This window comes from Bufo gargarizans, chromosome 5 (assembly GCF_014858855.1).
Source record: "Bufo gargarizans isolate SCDJY-AF-19 chromosome 5, ASM1485885v1, whole genome shotgun sequence".
Lineage (NCBI taxonomy): Eukaryota > Metazoa > Chordata > Amphibia > Anura > Bufonidae > Bufo > Bufo gargarizans.
In genome coordinates, this window is record NC_058084.1 from 136370379 (window position 1) to 136389242 (window position 18864).

At 44.2% G+C, this 18864-nt stretch overlaps 1 protein-coding gene across 1 annotated transcript in view; it reads left to right on the plus strand.

The window, feature by feature from the left end:
* Positions 1-18864, plus strand: part of ESCO1 (establishment of sister chromatid cohesion N-acetyltransferase 1) — a 57526-nt gene that overhangs the window by 12911 nt on the left and 25751 nt on the right. The window contains exons 4-7 of the mRNA XM_044295151.1: positions 8894-8945; positions 10932-11052; positions 12838-12969; positions 17382-17471. Of these exons, the coding sequence (XP_044151086.1) occupies positions 8894-8945; positions 10932-11052; positions 12838-12969; positions 17382-17471 (395 nt within the window). The remainder of the gene's footprint in view (positions 1-8893; positions 8946-10931; positions 11053-12837; positions 12970-17381; positions 17472-18864) is intronic.

Genomic DNA, 18864 nt, shown 5'->3' on the forward strand with positions numbered 1-18864 from the left:
ATACAGAGTGGGCACTGAACCCAGAGGTCTTCAATATGCTAACCCGAAGATGGGGGCTTCCTACAATAGACCTGTTTGCATCAAGGAGAAATACGAAGGTGCAAATATTCTGCTCCCTAAATGCTGGGGACCATCCCTGGAGAGTAGACGCCTTCTCCCTAAAATGGTGCTGGGATCTAGGGTATGCATTCCCTCCATTGCCGCTCATCCCGAGGGTCATTCAGAAGATTCAGGAGGGGAGAACCACGGTAATACTGATCGCTCCGTTCTGGCCCAAGAGGAGTTGGTTCGCCCCTCTATTAAAGCTAGCAATAGACGAACCAGTGAGACTCCCACTCAGGGGGGACATCCTATACCAGGGTCCTTTGCTACATCCTCATCCGGAGTTCCTGAAGCTCACGGCTTGGATCCTGAGGTCTCCCTCTTAAGGTCTCAGGGCCTGTCAGACCAGGTTATAGCCACCCTGAGATGTTCTAGGAAAAAGGTCACTTCAGCGATATACCTGAAGATCTGGAAGAGATTCTGCTCATGGTCGGGCGAGGAAAATCCAAATTCCGTGGGGCCCAGTATCCAGAAAATTCTGGAATTTCTACAAAAGGGCCTGGACATGGGCCTTTCTCCATCCACTTTAAAGGTTCAAGTTTCGGCATTGAGCGCCTTCTTTTGATTCCGACCTGGCAGACCATAGATGGATCAAACGATTCATTAGAGCTGCACGTAGACTGAGACCCACACTTAGGTCCCGCAGCCCAACCTGGGACTTAAATTTAGTTCTCAACAATCTTATGTGTTCCCCATTTGAGCCGTTGGAGGATTGTTCAATCAAATTGCTTTCATTTAAGACTGCCTTTCTTATAGCAATTACCTCTGCCAAGAGACTGGGAGAGATTCAGGCTCTCTCCATTAGGGAACCATACCTTACCATCACTGAGGATAAGATTGTGCTTAAACTAGACCCAGGTTTCCTGCCAAAGGTGGCCTCAGACCGCAACAGAGGCCAGGAGATCCTACTTCCATCCTTCTTCAACAATCCCAAGGACCAGGAAGAAGAGCAATTTCATTTCCTTGACGTTAGGCGTACAGTTATTAGATACTTGGAAGCCACTAGGGACTTCAGGAAGTCTGACAGTCTGCTTGTCCAATTTGCTGGAAGGAATAAGGGATCCAGGGCCTCAAAATCCTCCATTGCAAGATGGATTAAGGACACTATTACCTTATGTTATAAGAACCAGAATCTGGATCCTCCTTCCAATATTAGAGCCCACTCTACCAGAGCTGTATCTACTACCTTCGCTGAAAGAGCAGGGGCCTCCCTGGATGATATATGCAGGGCCGCCTCCTGGTCTAGTATTCACACATTTGTGAAACATTACCGTTTGGACTTGTCTGGAACCTCTGGCCTCTCTTTTGGTCAGAAGGTTCTCCAGGCGGTTGCCCCCACCCATAAAAAATAATTTTATAACTCTCCTTGTGGCCGTCATGGTGATGATATGGGAAAACCGGAATTAGACTTACCGGTAATTCAGTTTCCATGAAATCACCATGACGGCCCATACATTCCCTCCCTTCTTTTGTTGAAATTTTGTTTTTCACCGGTATTTTTCTGGTATGGTGTAATACTGGGAAATACTAGGACACTTCTGGCACTTGATATCTTTGGAACACTGAGGTGCGGTGGTGGGAGGGGGCAATTTAACCTCTTCTCTGTTTCCTGCCCCCACAGAGGTCATGGGTCAATCTCCTTGTGGCCGTCATGGTGATTTCATGGAAACTGAATTACCGGTAAGTCTAATTCCGGTTTTCCATTAATTCTTGTGGAACACCTAAAGGGTTAACAAAGTTTGTAAAATGAGTTTTGAATACCTTGAGGGGTGTAGTTTCTAAAATGGGGTTATTTTTGGGTGGTTTCTATGATGTAAGCCTCACAAAGTGACTTCAGACCTGAACTGGTCCTTAAAAAGTGGGTTTTTGAAAATTTCTGAAAAATGTCAAGATTTGCTTCTAAACTTTTAAGCTTTGTAACATCCCCCAAAAATAAAAATATCATTCCCAAAATGATCCAAACATGAAGTAGACATATAGGGAATAAAAAAATAACTATTTTTGGAGGTATTACTATGTATTATAGAAGTAGAGAAATTGAAACTTAAACATTTGCTAATTTTTCCAAATTTTGGGTAAATATGGTATTTTTTTTATAAATAAAAAAAATACTTTTTTTGACTACATTTTACCAGTGTCATGAAGTAAAATATGTTACAAAAAAACAATGTCAGAATGGCCTGGATAAGTCAAAGCGTTTTTAAGTTATCACCACATAAAGTGACACTGGTCAGATTTGAAAAAATGGTCCTTAAGGTGAAAATGAGCCCGGTCCCTAAGGGGTTAAGTAAAGACCATAAAATCCTGCAGTTTTTCCACTGGCCATTAAGAATAATAGACCCCATTTTTGGGTCTGTATAGATCTCTGCATGGCAGTTATCGGCGTATCTGTCATTCTAATCCTGCCTGCAATGATATCACCTCTGTGTATAGATAACACATGATCCACCATTGACAATAGGTTATTATCAAAGATTATCTATTCTTTCCTTGTACAATGACCTCTGCACAGGTCACAGAGCATGCCTAGAAGACTCTCCCATAGAAGTCAACCAGGTCCCCTCCTGACCATTGTGTCCGTGGACCATGGGGCTGCCGTAAAGCAATTTTCTTAATTCTTTTTAAATGCTGTTAAGAACAGCTCAGACAAGATGGCCGCCCCTATAATCATGTCCAATAAATAAATCTGCAATCAGAAAATGAACACGGATTAGAAAAAAGGATATGTACCACTATCTGGTTTTAAGTGGCAAATACAATTTTTTTTGGGTGGCACATTTCCTTAAAAGTACACCTAAGGCTGAGTTCACACGGGCGAGATTTCCGCGCGGGTGCAATGCAGTAGGTGAACGCATTGCACCTGCACTGAATCCTGACCCATTCATTTCAATGGGGCTGTGCACATGAGCGTTTTTTTTCATGCATCAGTTCTGCAATGCTTTAAAATCGCAGCATGTTCTATATTCTGCGTTTTTTCACGCAGCCCTGGCTCCATAGAAGTGAATGGGGCTGCGTTAATAACGCATTGCATCTGCAAGCAAGTGCGGATGCAATGCGTTTTTCACTGATGGTTGCTAGGAGATGTTGTTTGTAAACCTTCAGTTTTTTATCACGCGCGTGAAAAACGCATTGCACCCGCGCGGAAAAAACTGAACAACTAAACGCAATTGCAGCCAAAACTGACTGAACTTGCTTGCAAAATGGTGCGAGTTTAACTGAACGCACCCTGAACGCATCCGGACCAAATCTGTCACGCTCGTGTGAACTCAGCCTAACTCGGTGAAACTGTAGTGCAATCATTCAGAGATTGTGGTCAGTCACTGATGGCGCTGCACACTGGACCTGTAAGCGCAGAAAGAGCAGGGATTTAAATGATTCAATTAACAGCAGGTTGTCTGCTTTTTTATATTGATGACCTGTCCTCGAGATAGGTCATCAATATCATATCGGCGGCGGTATGACTCCCGGTACACCTGCCGATCAGGTGTTTGAAGAGAAAGCAGTGCTCGTATAAGTGCTGCCCTTTCTTCACTGTTTACCTGCTCGCCATCGCAACCGCAGCGGTGAGCAAGCAGGTGTAATTACAGCCGCTCCGTCCGCTTCTATAGAACGGCTTGTTCCTACTTGCTAGAACGGAAAGGAGCCGTCCCATGGAAGTGAACGCGGACGCCATAGTTGTAATTACAGGCTGCAGTTGTGATGGCGAGCAGGTAAACCGCACGTGTTCGAAGGCTCCTTTCTCTTCATACAGCTGATCAGCGTGGGTGCTGGCAGTTGACCCCCGCTGGTTTTATATTGATGCTGAGGATAGGTCATTGTTGTGCATTTTCATAGGTAAATGCATTGATAACCAACTATTTTAGTCAAGATGGATGTTCATTAGCTTTAAGAGCCATGCTCAACTATAGTTACAATTTTGTATATCTTGAGTAGTCCACGGTAAGGTCGCACAAAGGTTTCTACTCTTCAGTGTTATTCTTCTCATGAAAGTACCAGTCTGAGAAGAATCCTCCTTGTCTACTTTTAAATTTATGACGGGAGATAAAGATAAGCAGCTGGTGATAATTACCTATACAATTAGGCATGTATTAATGAAGCAAAATATATAATATTCATGTATTCATTTAATGAGCCTTAGTCCTTAGCATAAGACAATCAGTCGGAGTATGTGTGTGTGTGTATATATATATATATATATATATATATATATATATATATATATATATATTCATGTATCCAGTATATTATATATATTTCTCATTAGGAGAATATTTGTCTCTAAAAGAGTGTCTGTGAAGATGTGTGTCTTGTAACCATGAATCACATCTTTTGGTGTGACAAGAGGAGGTACTGATATCTCTGAGTAAACAAAGCCATTGAAGTTATTTATGATTCACAAATCAAGTGTGAGAAACATTCAGAGAGACGCCTAGAGGTCTGTCTCTAATTGCTACAAGTGTCAGAATTATTCCCTATAGCTTTGAATTAAAGCTTTTAAGGTCAAAATGTATAGAATACGTTTTATTCAGACTTACATAAGTTAACCCTTTATACTATGATGCAAATAGCTTACACAGCAGTGCCACCTAGGTATCAGTGGGTGACATTACAACAGTAGCAAAAGTGCATTCTGGGTAAGGTTATGATGTCATATTTCTTATCAATAGTCACACCCATCCGACAATGATTGGGAAGGTGCGTCTAACTGATAAGTTTGTGATCATAAACCATACACAGGGGGGAGACGAACACACAGACACAAGAAAGGGAGGAGAAGGAGAGAAGTTGAGCTCTCTAGAGGGGTCTATCAAGATGAAAGCCATGGTGAGATGCGCTATGATGGACCACCCAGCTTTCCTAGGAGCAGAAGTGAGATTCCTACTAGGACTTGGTAAGAGACACAGAAAATATTTCATTTTATTAGGACTAATTTGATAGTGTGGGTGAAATTATACCATCTAGATTGGCAAATAAATAAATGAATTGATCATCTGCATTTTGAGATGTAGTCTTAGGATATTGTGAGACTTCATTCTACCTGCAGAAGAATCAAGACTCATAATCTAGCAAAGCATTAAATAATTGCTTAGATAGAGATAGATATAGATATATATATATTGATAGAACATTCTTCGCCAAGCTAAATGATGGATTCCCACAGGAAAGACTTGTTTCAAGTCCTTCCCATTTAAGATATGGTCTAGGAAAGATCCTAGATCCCTGTTATTTGTCTTAATAATCTTACCAAAGTTATATGTGTGAAAATAGTCCAGGATGGGGCGGAAGGATACAGTTATCTCTTCTAAGTTATATCCTTGAATGGATCTGCCCATGCCTGAAGTCATGTGATGTGTAGTTGGTTAGAGGGGGCAGAATGTATTTAGCATTCTATATTGATGTCTAGGATTAGACGTGCCCGTCCTGATATCATGAGGTTTTCTCTGAAAAGAGGTAATATATATAACTTATGTTCCTACTTTGATATCCTAACCTAATAATAGCTTGGTTATAATGTGACAAGTTATTTCCACTCACATGTATTGTTAAGCTTGGAATGCTTTATATTAACTAATATATATTCATTTGCATGTATCATTGTGTTTATTTACTTATATATGTTTATAACCTTGTAACCAATAAATCTGCATATTTTTATAAACCTGTGTATTATTGTATAATGCAGAACTACATGTTTATCATTAACGTCATCTCACGTCAAAAAGAACTTATTTATCTGAGGAAATAGTCGGACTCAGATGTGAATTGTATCAAATAGGTTGTCTACAATTCACCAGGTCATGATTTTAAGAATTTATGATAAATTTTATTTTTTATGGTTAATTATTTTTATGACCATAATTAATAATTCTTAATTGAATTATTACCCCCCGACATCATCAATACAAAAAAAGCAGTCATGCTTTAAATCTATAAATCAATCTGCTCAACTTCTCTTGCTCTATAACATTTATATTGTACATTTTCATGGTGGCAGATTCTCTTTAGTTTGTCAGGACCATGGACGTTGATGCCAATGACCCACTCTGCAAAAACCTACACATAATGGGAATATTATCAAAACTGGTGTAAAGGAAAACTGGCTCAGTTGCCCATAGCAACCAATCATAGGCTACTTTCACACTGGCGTTTTGGTTTCCGTTTGTGAGATCCGTTCAGGGCTCTCACAAGTGGTCCAAAACAGTTTTGCCCTAATGCATTCTGAGCGGATCCTTTTCCATTCAGAATGCATCAGTTTGCCTCTGTTCCGTCTCCATTAGGGCTGCAACGATTAATCGATTATATTCGATAACTGGATTCGTTGTCGACGAATCCAGTTATCGAATAATCGCCGATTCGTTGCTATGCGGGCGGGCGGGCGGTCGCTGCATCTTTATTTTACCTTTTTACAATGACGCTCCTGTAACAGCCAGGCAGAGCGGACGGCGGCGCAACGTCACTCACGTGACACGCCTGCTCCGCCTCCTTCATTCATGAGGTGGGCGGAGCAGGCATGTCACGTGAGTGACGTTGCGCCGCCGTCCGCTCTGCCTGGCTGTTACAGGAGCGTCATTGTAAAAAGGTAAAATAAAGATGCAGTGATTAGTCCGACTTATAAGCATCGGGGCCGGGGCTGTTATGGGGAGGGGGGTGGATCTGTCTATGGCACTGCTATGGGGAGGGGGGTCTGTGTATAGCACTGGTATGGGGAGGGGGGAGGATCTGTCTATGGCACTGCTATGGGGAGGGGGGTCTGTGTATAGCACTGCTATGGGGAGGAGGGGGGGGTCTGTGTATGGCACTGCTATGCCCATAACAGTGCACATATCCCCCTCTCCATAACAGCGCCATCCACAGTTCCCCTCTCCATAACTGCGCCGCCCACAGATCCCCCTCTCCATAACTGCGCCGCCCACAGATCCCCCTCTCCATAACTGCGCCGCCCACAGATCCCCCTCTCCATAACTGCGCCGCCCACAGATCCCCCTCTCCATAACTGCGCCGCCCACAGATCCCCCTCTCCATAACTGCGCCGCCCACAGATCCCCCTCTCCATAACTGCGCCGCCCACAGATCCCCCTCTCCATAACTGCGCCGCCCACAGATCCCCCTCTCCATAACTGCGCCGCCCACAGATCCCCCTCTCCATAACTGCGCCGCCCACAGCACAGATCCCCCTCTCCATAACTGCGCCGCCCACAGATCCCCCTCTCCATAACTGCGCCGCCCACAGATCCCCCTCTCCATAACTGCGCCGCCCACAGATCCCCCTCTCCATAACTGCGCCGCCCACAGATCCCCCTCTCCATAACTGCGCCGCCCACAGATCCCCCTCTCCATAACTGCGCCGCCCACAGATCCCCCTCTCCATAACTGCGCCGCCCACAGATCCCCCTCTCCATAACTGCGCCGCCCACAGATCCCCCTCTCCATAACTGCGCCGCCCACAGATCCCCCTCTCCATAACTGCGCCGCCCACAGATCCCCCTCTCCATAACTGCGCCGCCCACAGATCCCCCTCTCCATAACTGCGCCGCCCACAGATCCCCCTCTCCATAACTGCGCCGCCCACAGATCCCCCTCTCCATAACTGCGCCGCCCACCGATCCCCCTCTCCATAACTGCGCCGCCCACAGATCCCCCTCTCCATAACTGCGCCGCCCACAGATCCCCCTCTCCATAACTGCGCCGCCACAGATCCCCCTCTCCCTAACTGGCGCCGCCCACAGATCCCCCTCAATAGTGTCGTCCACAGATCCCCCTCAATAGTGTCGTCCACAGATCCCCCTCAATAGTGTCGTCCACAGATCCCCCTCAATAGTGTCGTCCACAGATCCCCCTCAATAGTGTCGTCCGCAGATCCCCCTCAATAGTGTCGTCCGCAGACCCCCCATAATAGTGTCGTCCACAGACCCCCCATAATAGTGTCGTCCACAGATCCCCCATAATAGTGTCGTCCGCAGATCCCCCATAATAGTGTCGTCCGCAGATCCCCCATAATAGTGTCGTCCACAGACCCCCCATAATAGTGTCGTCCACAGACCCCCCATAATAGTGTCGTTCACAATTTGTTTTAATATGGCCTTTGAACATAATTTTTCAAGTAAGATCATATAAACCTCTCTGTTTTGTAATTTTGTCGTTTTTCCCGATTAATCGATTAATCGTAGAAATTAATCGGCAACTAATCGATTATTCAAATAATCGTTAGCTGCAGCCCTAGTCTCCATTGCGCTTTGGTGTCCGTCTGACGAAACTGAGCCAAACGGATCTGTTCTGACACACAATGTAAGTCAATGGGGACAGATCCGTTTCCTATGACACAATCTGGCACAATAGAAAACTGATCCGTCCTCTGACTTTCAATGATGTTCAAGGCGGATCCATCTTGGCAATGTTAAAGAGAACATGAACGGATGCAGACGGTTGTATTATCTGAACGGATCCGTCTGTGCAGATCTATGACCTTTCATTTCTTTCGGAGCTCCTTTGGAAAATGAAAGGATCAATCTGATTGGTTACAAGGTGCAACTACGCCAGTTTTCCTTTACACCAGTTTTGAAGGATCTCCCCCAGTATGTGTAGGTGTGTGAATGTGAGCCGAACTGGGCACAGGGACTAAAGTGGATGGCGATGGAAAATATGTGGGCGGGGGGAGTAATTAGTGTATCTGATTCATAGTGACGTTTGTTTATTGATTATTCAAAACTGCATTTTACAATGTCCTTCCGCCTTGAGAGTAAATGGTAAAACTGCTAAATTAGTGACCTGTTGCCATTGAAATCTATTTCAGGCAGCGACTGCAAGCAGCTGACGGACCAGATGGCTGCATCTGCTCAGAGAGGGTAAGTGCTAAGACTGTACTTAACGTCTCTGTGCGGCCGTCGTGGTGCGCGGGTGTTACCCCACCAGAATGCCATTACTCGCTGATCACATTATTCTCCCCGCTGCACATAGTGCTGTCTTTGAAAATAATTTAATGTAAGAATTCCTTTTTTTGGTCGTTTTTTTTTTTTTTTTTTTCTGCTGTTACTTTGCAAACATGTGATTATGGGAGTCCACCTTACGTGTTAATGCAATTAAAGGAGCCTCATCAGGGCCTGCTTTCTATCAAAAACACCATATCATGCCACAACTTCATGTCCCCCCCCCCCCCCCCCAAGGATATACTTATAATTTTGTTTGTAACACGTTCACCAGGAGGAGACTTGAAAAGAATTGGTGCTACACAGTGGGCCTGATGCAGTACAGATTTAGAACACATTTAATACTTCATATCCAGGGGAGTACACAAACCTTATAGGGGTCTATAGAAAAACTTAGTATGGCCCCAGGCAATGCAGAACATGTGCAATGCCCCAGATTTCTGACCACTTTATGTTGTATTTTAAAGAAATTTTTATTAAATATAAATGGTAATTAAAATAAAGAAAAGTTTCCTTTGGGCTCACCCACTTTGTCCGACTTTTATGTCGGAAAAGTGGAGCAAATGCTTCAAATATATGGCACTCAGTCTGAGCCCCATATTTCTGAATGTATTTACACCAGAAAACTGGCAAACATACATTGATAAATCTCCTGCTTCTCTTCTATTACAAAGCTAGCTAGCTGGCTGCCTGCAGCCACCACTAGGGGGAGCTCAGTGTATTGGAATAATACAACAACCATGGAAGCTGGAATTATTTTGTTGCATTGAGCTCCCCCCTAGTGGCAGCTGCAGGAAAATGCACTGCTTTTCAAGTGTAGAAGGGATGTTTTTTGCAATTTTAATGTGACTGTTGGGGGTTTAAGGAGTTCTCTTGAAAATTATCTATGTAAGGGACCGCAGGGGGGTCTAACTATTCGGAAGCCCCGCAATCCCAAAAACAAGGGGTCCCTGTCCCCCTATCATGTAAGTGTAAGGCTGAGGTATATACTCTGTCAGCCCCATAAAAGTGAATGGAGAGGTGGATTGACATGGACTCTACCGCTCCATTGACTTCTCTGGGGCTGATGTACACAGAGCTCTGTCATTCCTATACAAATGGCCGGAGAAGTTGCCCGACATGCGCTCTACCGCTCCATTCAGAGAGGGGACTTTTTTTGGAATTGTGGGGGGCTTCAGTGTTCTGTCACCTATCCTGTGGATAGGTGCTGAATAATTTTTGTGGGATAACCCCTTTAATTATGCTGATTAATTATGAAGTTTGAGAGTTTTTCTAGGAATACTGTATTGATGACCTAAGTAATTAATATCTGATTGATGGGGGTCCAACTCTTGGAACCCCTGCCGATCAGCTGTTTGAAGTGAGCGCTGCGGCCTCTTCCTAGGTCAGTGACATAACATTCATTGGTCTCATGACCTTTCACAGCTCAGTCCCATTCAAGTGAATGGGATTGAGCTGCAATACCAAGCACAGCCACTATACAATGTATGGCACTGTGCTTGGTAAGCTGAGAGAAGGCAGCAGGATTCACTGGGGCACCATGGCCTCTTCAAACAGCTGATCCCCCACAGATATTGATGACCTTTCCTGAGGATAGGTTTTCAATATTATACTTCTGGAAAAAACCTTTAAGAAAGTTTTGTCAAGACCTAGACTTGCTTTTTAGTGTGTATTTACATGTGGTGGGTGAGGTGCAGTTACCACAATATCTTGGCTCAAATGTAGCACACACTGATGCATTTCAATCCACACTCCTTCGTAGTAAGTCACACCTATTTTCTGCTAAGCCAGAATTCTGACTCGGTTTGACTAGTAAATCCGCCCCATTGAATATGATTTCAGTAAAACACATTTACTAACTGAACCTGGTGAATGTCTTACTGATAATACAAATTATTATCACAGGAACGAAGTGAGCAGCGACGTGTCAGCTGCAAAATCAAACCATGTGCCATCTGATGCCCATCTTCAGAAAGAAATTAGGAAGCTAAAAGAAGCAGATAACAGCAGTAGTCAGCCGATCATCGTAAGTATTCCTGTCCAGTGCCCTCCACTCTCTGCACTGAACACTTCCCCAGCCCTTCTTCTTTGCCGTAATCTCGCGATGCGCGAGCTGGTGCATGCACAGTTCCTTCCCTTAGGCTGATGCCAGCACAGGGAAGGAACACTATGACTACACTGCGCATGCGCTAGCTCACGCATCGTGAGATTACGGCGCTCTGGATTTCTGACGTTGGGGAGCAAGGAGGAGATTCTGAGGATGCGGGGCGGTGCTGGGCTCCTTCACGCTGGACTCCTCTCACGTACAGGACACATCTCGGGTTAATTTGCAGATGGATCAAATCGTTTCTTTTTACACAATAAAAGCACAGAGAGCTATGGGGACTGGATATTGCGGATGTGCTAGAGGCCATCTAGCAACCCTTAGCTCTATACATCTAATCCTGGTGACAGGTTCCCTTTAAGTGATAGATTTACTGTCCGTCACTTGGGGGAGGGGGGGGGGGTTACTGGGGAAGCTTTAGGTAAAATTTCCATACATGGTCACTCATCATTCTCTATAACCAACCAGTTTAATAAAAAAAAAAAATTTTTTTACCCATCTGTTTACTTCAGTAATTTTATCTTAAGCTAGCAGCTAGTGTTGAGCGAAACGAGGTTCGGATGCTTCATCTGAAGTCGCTTCGTTCAAAACTTCGGAATAATACTGTACGGGGATCCGTCTCTGTACAGTATTAGAATGTATGGGCTCCGATGAGCCGAAGTTAGTTATTCACGAAGTCGCACGTGACTTCGTTGAATAACTTCAGTAATTATTTTTTAAAGTGGAAAACCACTTTAAAACTTGAACCCGAACTCTGCTTTGGTTCTGAGGTACTAGTCAGAGCCAAAGCTGAGTTTGGTTTTAAAGTGTGTTTTCCACTTTAAAAATCAACTACCGAAGTTATTCAACGAAGTCACACGCGACTTCGTGAATAACTAACTTCGGGGCATCAGAGGCCATACATTCTAATACTGTACGGAGATGAATCTCCGTACAGTAGTATTCTGAAGTTTTGAACAAAGCGACTTTGGATGAAGCCTCCGAACCTTGCTTCGCTCTACACTACTAGCAGCCTGCATCCACCAATTTTCTGATGCTTCCATTCACATCTATTGCATGCAGGCAGCTTGGTATCACAACAGCTAAATACTTAGCTTCGCTAATAATTTTGTAGAGGTCTTTAGGCAAGTAGAGACCAGGAGAGCAGTTTGCTCACACTAGTATGGGCTTAGACTCGTGCAAAAAAGTGCTATATTTTAAGAAGCTGTCCAAAATGAAAGGTGGATTCTGATTGGTTTGATGTGTGTAAAGTATATGCGTTGTGCAGACAATTCAGGAAGTAGTCATGATGTTTCCTGCCACCGTTCCAGCAATCATGTGAGCCACCGATTTAAACCAAACTACAACTTCTAGTCCTCCCCAACCGACAATCTAAAATAAACTATATATCCCCTATAAATTAACCAGAATGGAAAGGGGACAATGTAAAAATTGATGGCGCTTTGCACTATAAAGAATCTGTAAAAAGGAAAATACATTTCCCTGATACCAAAAAAATACTAATATAAAAATGACATAAGAAAAAAGGCCAATTTGAATAACTGAAAGGGATAAAACCATATAGCTTTTCAACCTGCATATACTAAAAGAAAAAAAAAACAAAAAACATATATGCCTGGTCATGAACAGAGAAAATGGCCCAGTCTTGAATTGGTTAAAAAAGTAATTGCCACTTTGTTTATTTAAACCATTTTTCCCCGTTTTCAGGATGCTGGACAAAAGCGGTTTGGTGCAATCACCTGTAATGTGTGCGGCATGCTTTACACAGCATCCAGTCCAGAAGATGAGACTCAGCACCTGCTCTTCCATAACCAGTTCATTAGTGCAGTAAAATATGTGGTAAGAATTTTTCTGTCCTTTTATTTCCATAGCTGTGAATGTCTAAGTGCCCGGAGCAAATTTCACCTTCTAGATGACAAATTGAGTATTTTTATTTTTATTTTGTAGTTGGTGAAATATTCTATTCACAAAAAGTTAGGGATACTTGGCTTGTGGATGAAATTTTAGGATGAACCTAAAGTGCACTCTAACCTTTACAGGTGAACTAAGGGTCCATTCACACGTCCATAAGTGTTTTGTGGTCCGCAAAACACGGACATCGGCGGCCCGCACATGCCAGGCACTTTAAATAAAAATGCCTTTTCTTGTCCCTATCTGCGGACAATAATAGGAACGGAAGTGTGTATGCGGACAGTATACTGTGTGCTGTCCGCATCTTTTCCGGCCCCATTGAAAATTAATGGGTCCGCAAAATTGCAGAACTCATGCGGACATGTGAATGGACCCTTAATGTGACCTTCTCTAAACTTTTGAATGCACATGTCCAACTGTTCAATGTTTTTGCACAACTTGCTGTTCTCTAATAAGGAGCTTAATGGCAAAATTCACAACAGGTGTTTGATCCATGAATCGCCCAATAAATTTCCTGGCTTAATTAGAATTGGTATTTAAACAGTCCTCTTCATCATGCTGTTCACATTTTGATATCATGAGGCCAAGGTGACACCAACAATTGATCAACAGTACTTTGCCATTGCAAGGCTTCAAGCAGGATGTTCTCAGACGGAAGTGGCCACTGAGCTTAGAGTGTCAGAGTGTCATTAGCAGGTTGCAACAGAGATATAGAGAGATTGGAAGAGTCACAGAAAGGCATAGAAGTGGACGTTCTTTGGCCACATCCCACACTGATGACCGCTTAACTGTGAACAATTCCCTGCAGAACCAGATGATGGGTGCCTCTCACCTCCCTTAAATGTGCCTAGAGTTTTGTGGCATTGAAGTGTCAGACCATTCCAAACCGTTTAAATCAGTGTGGTGGACGACTTGCAGGGGTACCTGACCACAACAATGGTCACCGGCGTCATAGTCTTGCATGGGCCAGGGAGCATCTACGCTGGACGAGAGACCAGTGGGCCTCAGTGCTGTTCACTAATGAAAGTCTATTCATGCTGAGCAGAAATGATGGACACCAACGATGTTGGAGACGTCCAGGAGAGCTCTATGCATCAGGCCACTGAATGTTTCGTGCTGGTGGTGTTAGTGCGGGTAGGTGTGTCTAGTCAATAGAGAACTGCCCTACTACTTGAATCACATCATTAATCCAGTCGTTATGCCTCTGCATCAACAACACAGGCCTAATTTCATCTCCATGGCTCATTGAGGTCGCATCATTGGGGAACATTTGCCGGAGACTGGGGTACCTCACATGGAATGGCCTGCACTTCCTCCAGATCTGAATCCCCTTGAAAACCTATGGGATCAGCTGAGTTGACATGTAGAGGCTCGTAACCCTGTACCCCAGATCCTCAATGACCTGAGGGCCACCCTTCAAGCAGAGTGGGATGACCTGCCTCAGCAGACAATAAGTCGACTTGTGAACAGCATGAGATGTCGTTGTCAAGCTCAGAGGTTGCAATAACGCCTGTACAACAGTCTATGACGCTTGTTTGGGCGATTTTACTCCCTGGAAAAAGTCTAAGACGTATCAATATGCCTTAGACTTTTCCCCCTCATTCATCAGCTCAGTGAGCGCTGTGAACGGCACAGGCAGCGCAGCAATGCTGCCTGTGCCTGAAATAATCAATAACAAAGCTCCTTGCAGTAAGCTTTGTTATTGGTTGGGTATTGGGGCGCCAGAGCGATACAGGTCGGGTCAGGCAGAGAAAGCCGGTGGGAGCTGGACGGAGGAGGACGGGCTCCCGGGAGTGGCTGTAGTAAGGAGAGTAGGGCGCGCTGCCCAAGGACCCCGGGAAACATGACAGGGCCGCTGGAGAGCTGAGGAGCCGCAGATTTGCATGACTGATCTGAGAGGAGAGCTGCCCCCGGCCTATGACCCCCCCCCCCCCCCCCCCCAGGCCATGTTGTGGCAGTGAAAAGCCTGGCCTGTCAGTCTTTAAGTAAGTAATTCCCCCCCCCCCCCCCTCGCTAATTATGGTTCCGTCCAGTCTCCCAGTTCTCTGCTCCCCCGTCACCCCACAGGGAAGAAGCTGAACATACTCCACAGACTATGATGGGATCCGTTCAGTTTCCGTTATGGATTCTGGCTTTTTACCAGACAAAAAAGTGCTGCATACAAGGCTTTTTTGTCTGGTCTTTCGCCTGAATCTGCAACAGAGGCTCCAAACGCAGCCTCCAACGAGGATGTGAGCGGGTGCAGGCCTATGTATTATGTATTTTAATTGCCGTAACTTGCGTACTCCTCCTCGGGTAAAAGTACTCCTCAAAAATGGTCAGGGTAGTATTTTTACTCTTCTGGAAAAAGAAGCTGTAATTGATGCTCAAGGCCACATGACAAGTTTTTGAGACATTGACATTTTTGTGGGGTATTCCCACCTCTGGTGTTAAATTTTGTTTGAACAAATTGTTTGAGATGAGGAAATCGCCATTACATGCTTCTACTTAAATGCCCTACTTTCATGCTATATCATCACTGTAGCTTGAAATATACCTAACTTTTAGTGAGTAGTAAATATATTTCTGTTTTTACAGGACTAATGGAGTTTTAAAATCATAGTAGAAAGGTTTACCCACAAACTTAGGCTACTTTCACACTGGCGTTTCTGGGTCCGCCTGTGAGATCCGTTCAGGGCTCTCACAAGCGGCCCCAAACGGATCAGTTTAGCCCCAATGCATTCTGAATGGATAAGGATCCGTTCAGAATGCATCAGTTTGCCTCTGTTCAGCCTCCATTCCGCTCTGGAGGCGGACACCAAAACGCTGCTTGCAGCGTTCTGGTGCCCGCCTGGCGGTGCGGAGCCAAATGGATCCGTCCTGACTTACAATGTAAGTCAATAGGGACGGATCCGTTTACATTGACACAATATTGGTGCAATTGTAAACGGATCCGTCCCCCATTGACTTTCAATGTAAGTCAGGACGGATCCGTTTGACTTACACTTAGACTTTTTTTTTTACTAAGTGTATGCAGACGGATCCGTACTGAACGGATACCAGCGTTTGCATTTATAGGTGCGAATCCGTCTGTGCAGATACCAGGTGTATGCAGGTGTGAAAGTAGCCTTAGACCAAAAGAAGTTTCAGCTTATTGTTGGAGCCATTTTCAAGCTTGAAGATGGCTCCAGTGAGAAGTGGAAACGTTGCCTGTAAATGTGGAGGAATATACCTGCAGTTTTATCTGATCTGGTAGAGTGCTGCTTTTTCTTTGCAGGGACAGCCTCAACTATGTTGGTGCCTAAATAAAGTGTCTGATCAGTGAGGCACCTTTGCTTATCACAAGAATAGGGACCTTTGCTCCCTGTTTGAATGGAGCACCAGGCATGCATGCGTGTCCGCTTCTCCATTCAACTCTAAAGGACTGCTGGAGATGGCAGAGTACAAGCTCACGGCTATCTCCAGCAGCCCCATAGAGTTGAATAGAGCGGCAGTGTGCATTTATGTGATTGGCGGGGACCCTAGCGGTCACACCCGAGGCGATTAGAAAAAGTACATAACTGTTCTGCCCGAGCTGGGCTTGGGCAGAAGTGTAAGGGGGGTTTGCTTCAGCTGCTGGTATCTCCTAATTGGTAGCAGCTAAGGCTACTTTCACACCTGCGTTTGGTGCAGATCTGTCTTGTATCAGCACCGCACCGATAATGCAAACGCTTGTATCCGTTCAGAACGAATCTGTTTGCATTATTCTAAAAAAAATAAAAAATACGGATCCGTCCTGACTTCAGTCTAGAGTAGCCGGGGAGCAGTTGCAGAGTTGACAGCCTGCCGGAGGAGAGAAAAATAGTAAAAAATATATATAAATGTGACATTATCATCACTGTACTGACCCACATAATGTTAGGTCATTTTTACCACACAGTGAACGCCATAAAAAAAAATGTTACATTATTTTGTGGAATTTTTTTATTTATTTTTTCCCCCTAAAATAAGTTATTTACTACACTATATTAACCCTAAAAACCTACAACTAATCTCTCAAAATAATTTTTTATTTTTTTTTAAAGTTATGCCAGCTGGAACACAAAGGGGAAAAATATTATTGGCTAAAACGAATTATGTCACTAAGGGTTTAAAAATGCAATTGTGTCCCCTGAGTTGTGCGACAACAAGATTTACTGCACATTAAAAATCTACAATGTGCCATTTTTGGGAGGGTTTTTCCAATTTTAATGGTTGAACTGTCTGTGGTAACGTGTCCTCCTCACAGTCTACCATTAGAAGTGAAAACGTCTATTCAGAATCTTTTGGCAAATGCTAGGACAATCCTTATATAATTTGTTTGTTTTTTATCCTTTTTCAAGGGTTGGAAGAAGGAGAGGATTGTAGCTGAATACCCTGATGGCAAGATAATAATGGTGCTACCAGATGATCCTAAATACGCTCTTAAAAAGGTAATATCACTTTAGAAAGTACTGTTTTTTTTGTTTTTTTTTTGTATACTATGCTACATGTAAGTTTTTTGTTTTTTCCATTTAAAGGGCAGTGGTAACAATCTAAGAGTGTCATTAAAATGGCTGTATATGACTAGGAAAGAGAGCTGCTTTCGTTCAGAAACCATGCACTCTTTGTATCAGATATTCACTTAACAGAACTAACCGCAGTACCGCACACCGATTTCGGAAGAAAGCAGTCATGCTGTGCTTATCTCGTGCAACCATTTTATATCCGTCTTGGGAAATAAACTCTATTTGTATGACAGCTGAGACACTTGGGGCACTTCCACACAGTATGTACATTGAGGTGGATTGCAAAGGATGACATCCATGGTGAAAATCCAATAACATAAATTGACATGCTGAGGAGTTAAAGTACACACCACATGTCAATTTCTGTGGAGATTTTTTTTCAGTGTGTGGTTTTATAAATTGCTGTTTTTGTTGCGGTTGTTCAATTGCTTATACCAGGGATTCTCAACCTGCGGCCCTCCAGCTGTTGCAAAACTACAACTGCCAGCATGCTGGACAACCTACAGCTATTAGCCTACAGCAGAGCATGATGGGATTTGTAGTTTTGCAACAGCTGGAGGGCTGCAGGTTGAGCATCCCTGGCTTATACCATTCTACCTGTCTATGGTGCTTATAATATCTTCCTATTAAGCCCTGCTACAGGCAGGGCTTAAAAGAAAGATTACTGTGGCAGGCCTGGGAGTTTTTACAAGGCCCCAGGCTCCCGTGACAACCAGTCAGCACACCGTGATTTTGCTACTTGTGGGATAGGGTGTTAGCAACAGTTTGAGAGAGGGCTTACTTTGCTCTCTACCGCTTGGGTGCCATGTTTGTTATAGACTACAGCATCTGAGGGATTAAGTGACTGCGATTGGAGTTATTGATCCTGGACCATGCAGGCAGGTGTTAGCTGTTTAACATGCCTGGCACCCGTTGCATATAGGGTTGGGCCATAACAAAAATATTCAGATGATAACTATATTAAGAAATTTATCGTGATAACTATATAGATCGCAAAAAATACCCGTGTTTTTTTTTTTTTTGGGGGGGGGGGGGGGGGATGGGCAGCCACAAGGAGAGGTTATACTGTATGGGGGCGGCCACAAGGAGAGGTTATACAGTATGGGGGCGGCCACAAGAAGAGGTTATACTGTATGGGGGCGGCCACAAGGAGAGGTTATACTGTATGGGGGCGGCCACAAGGAGAGGTTATACTGTATGGGGGCAGCCACAAGGAGAGGTTATACTGTATGGGGGCGGCCACAAGGAGAGGTTATACAGTATGGGGGCGGCCACGAGGAGAGGTTATACTGTATGGGGGCGGCCACGAGGAGAGGTT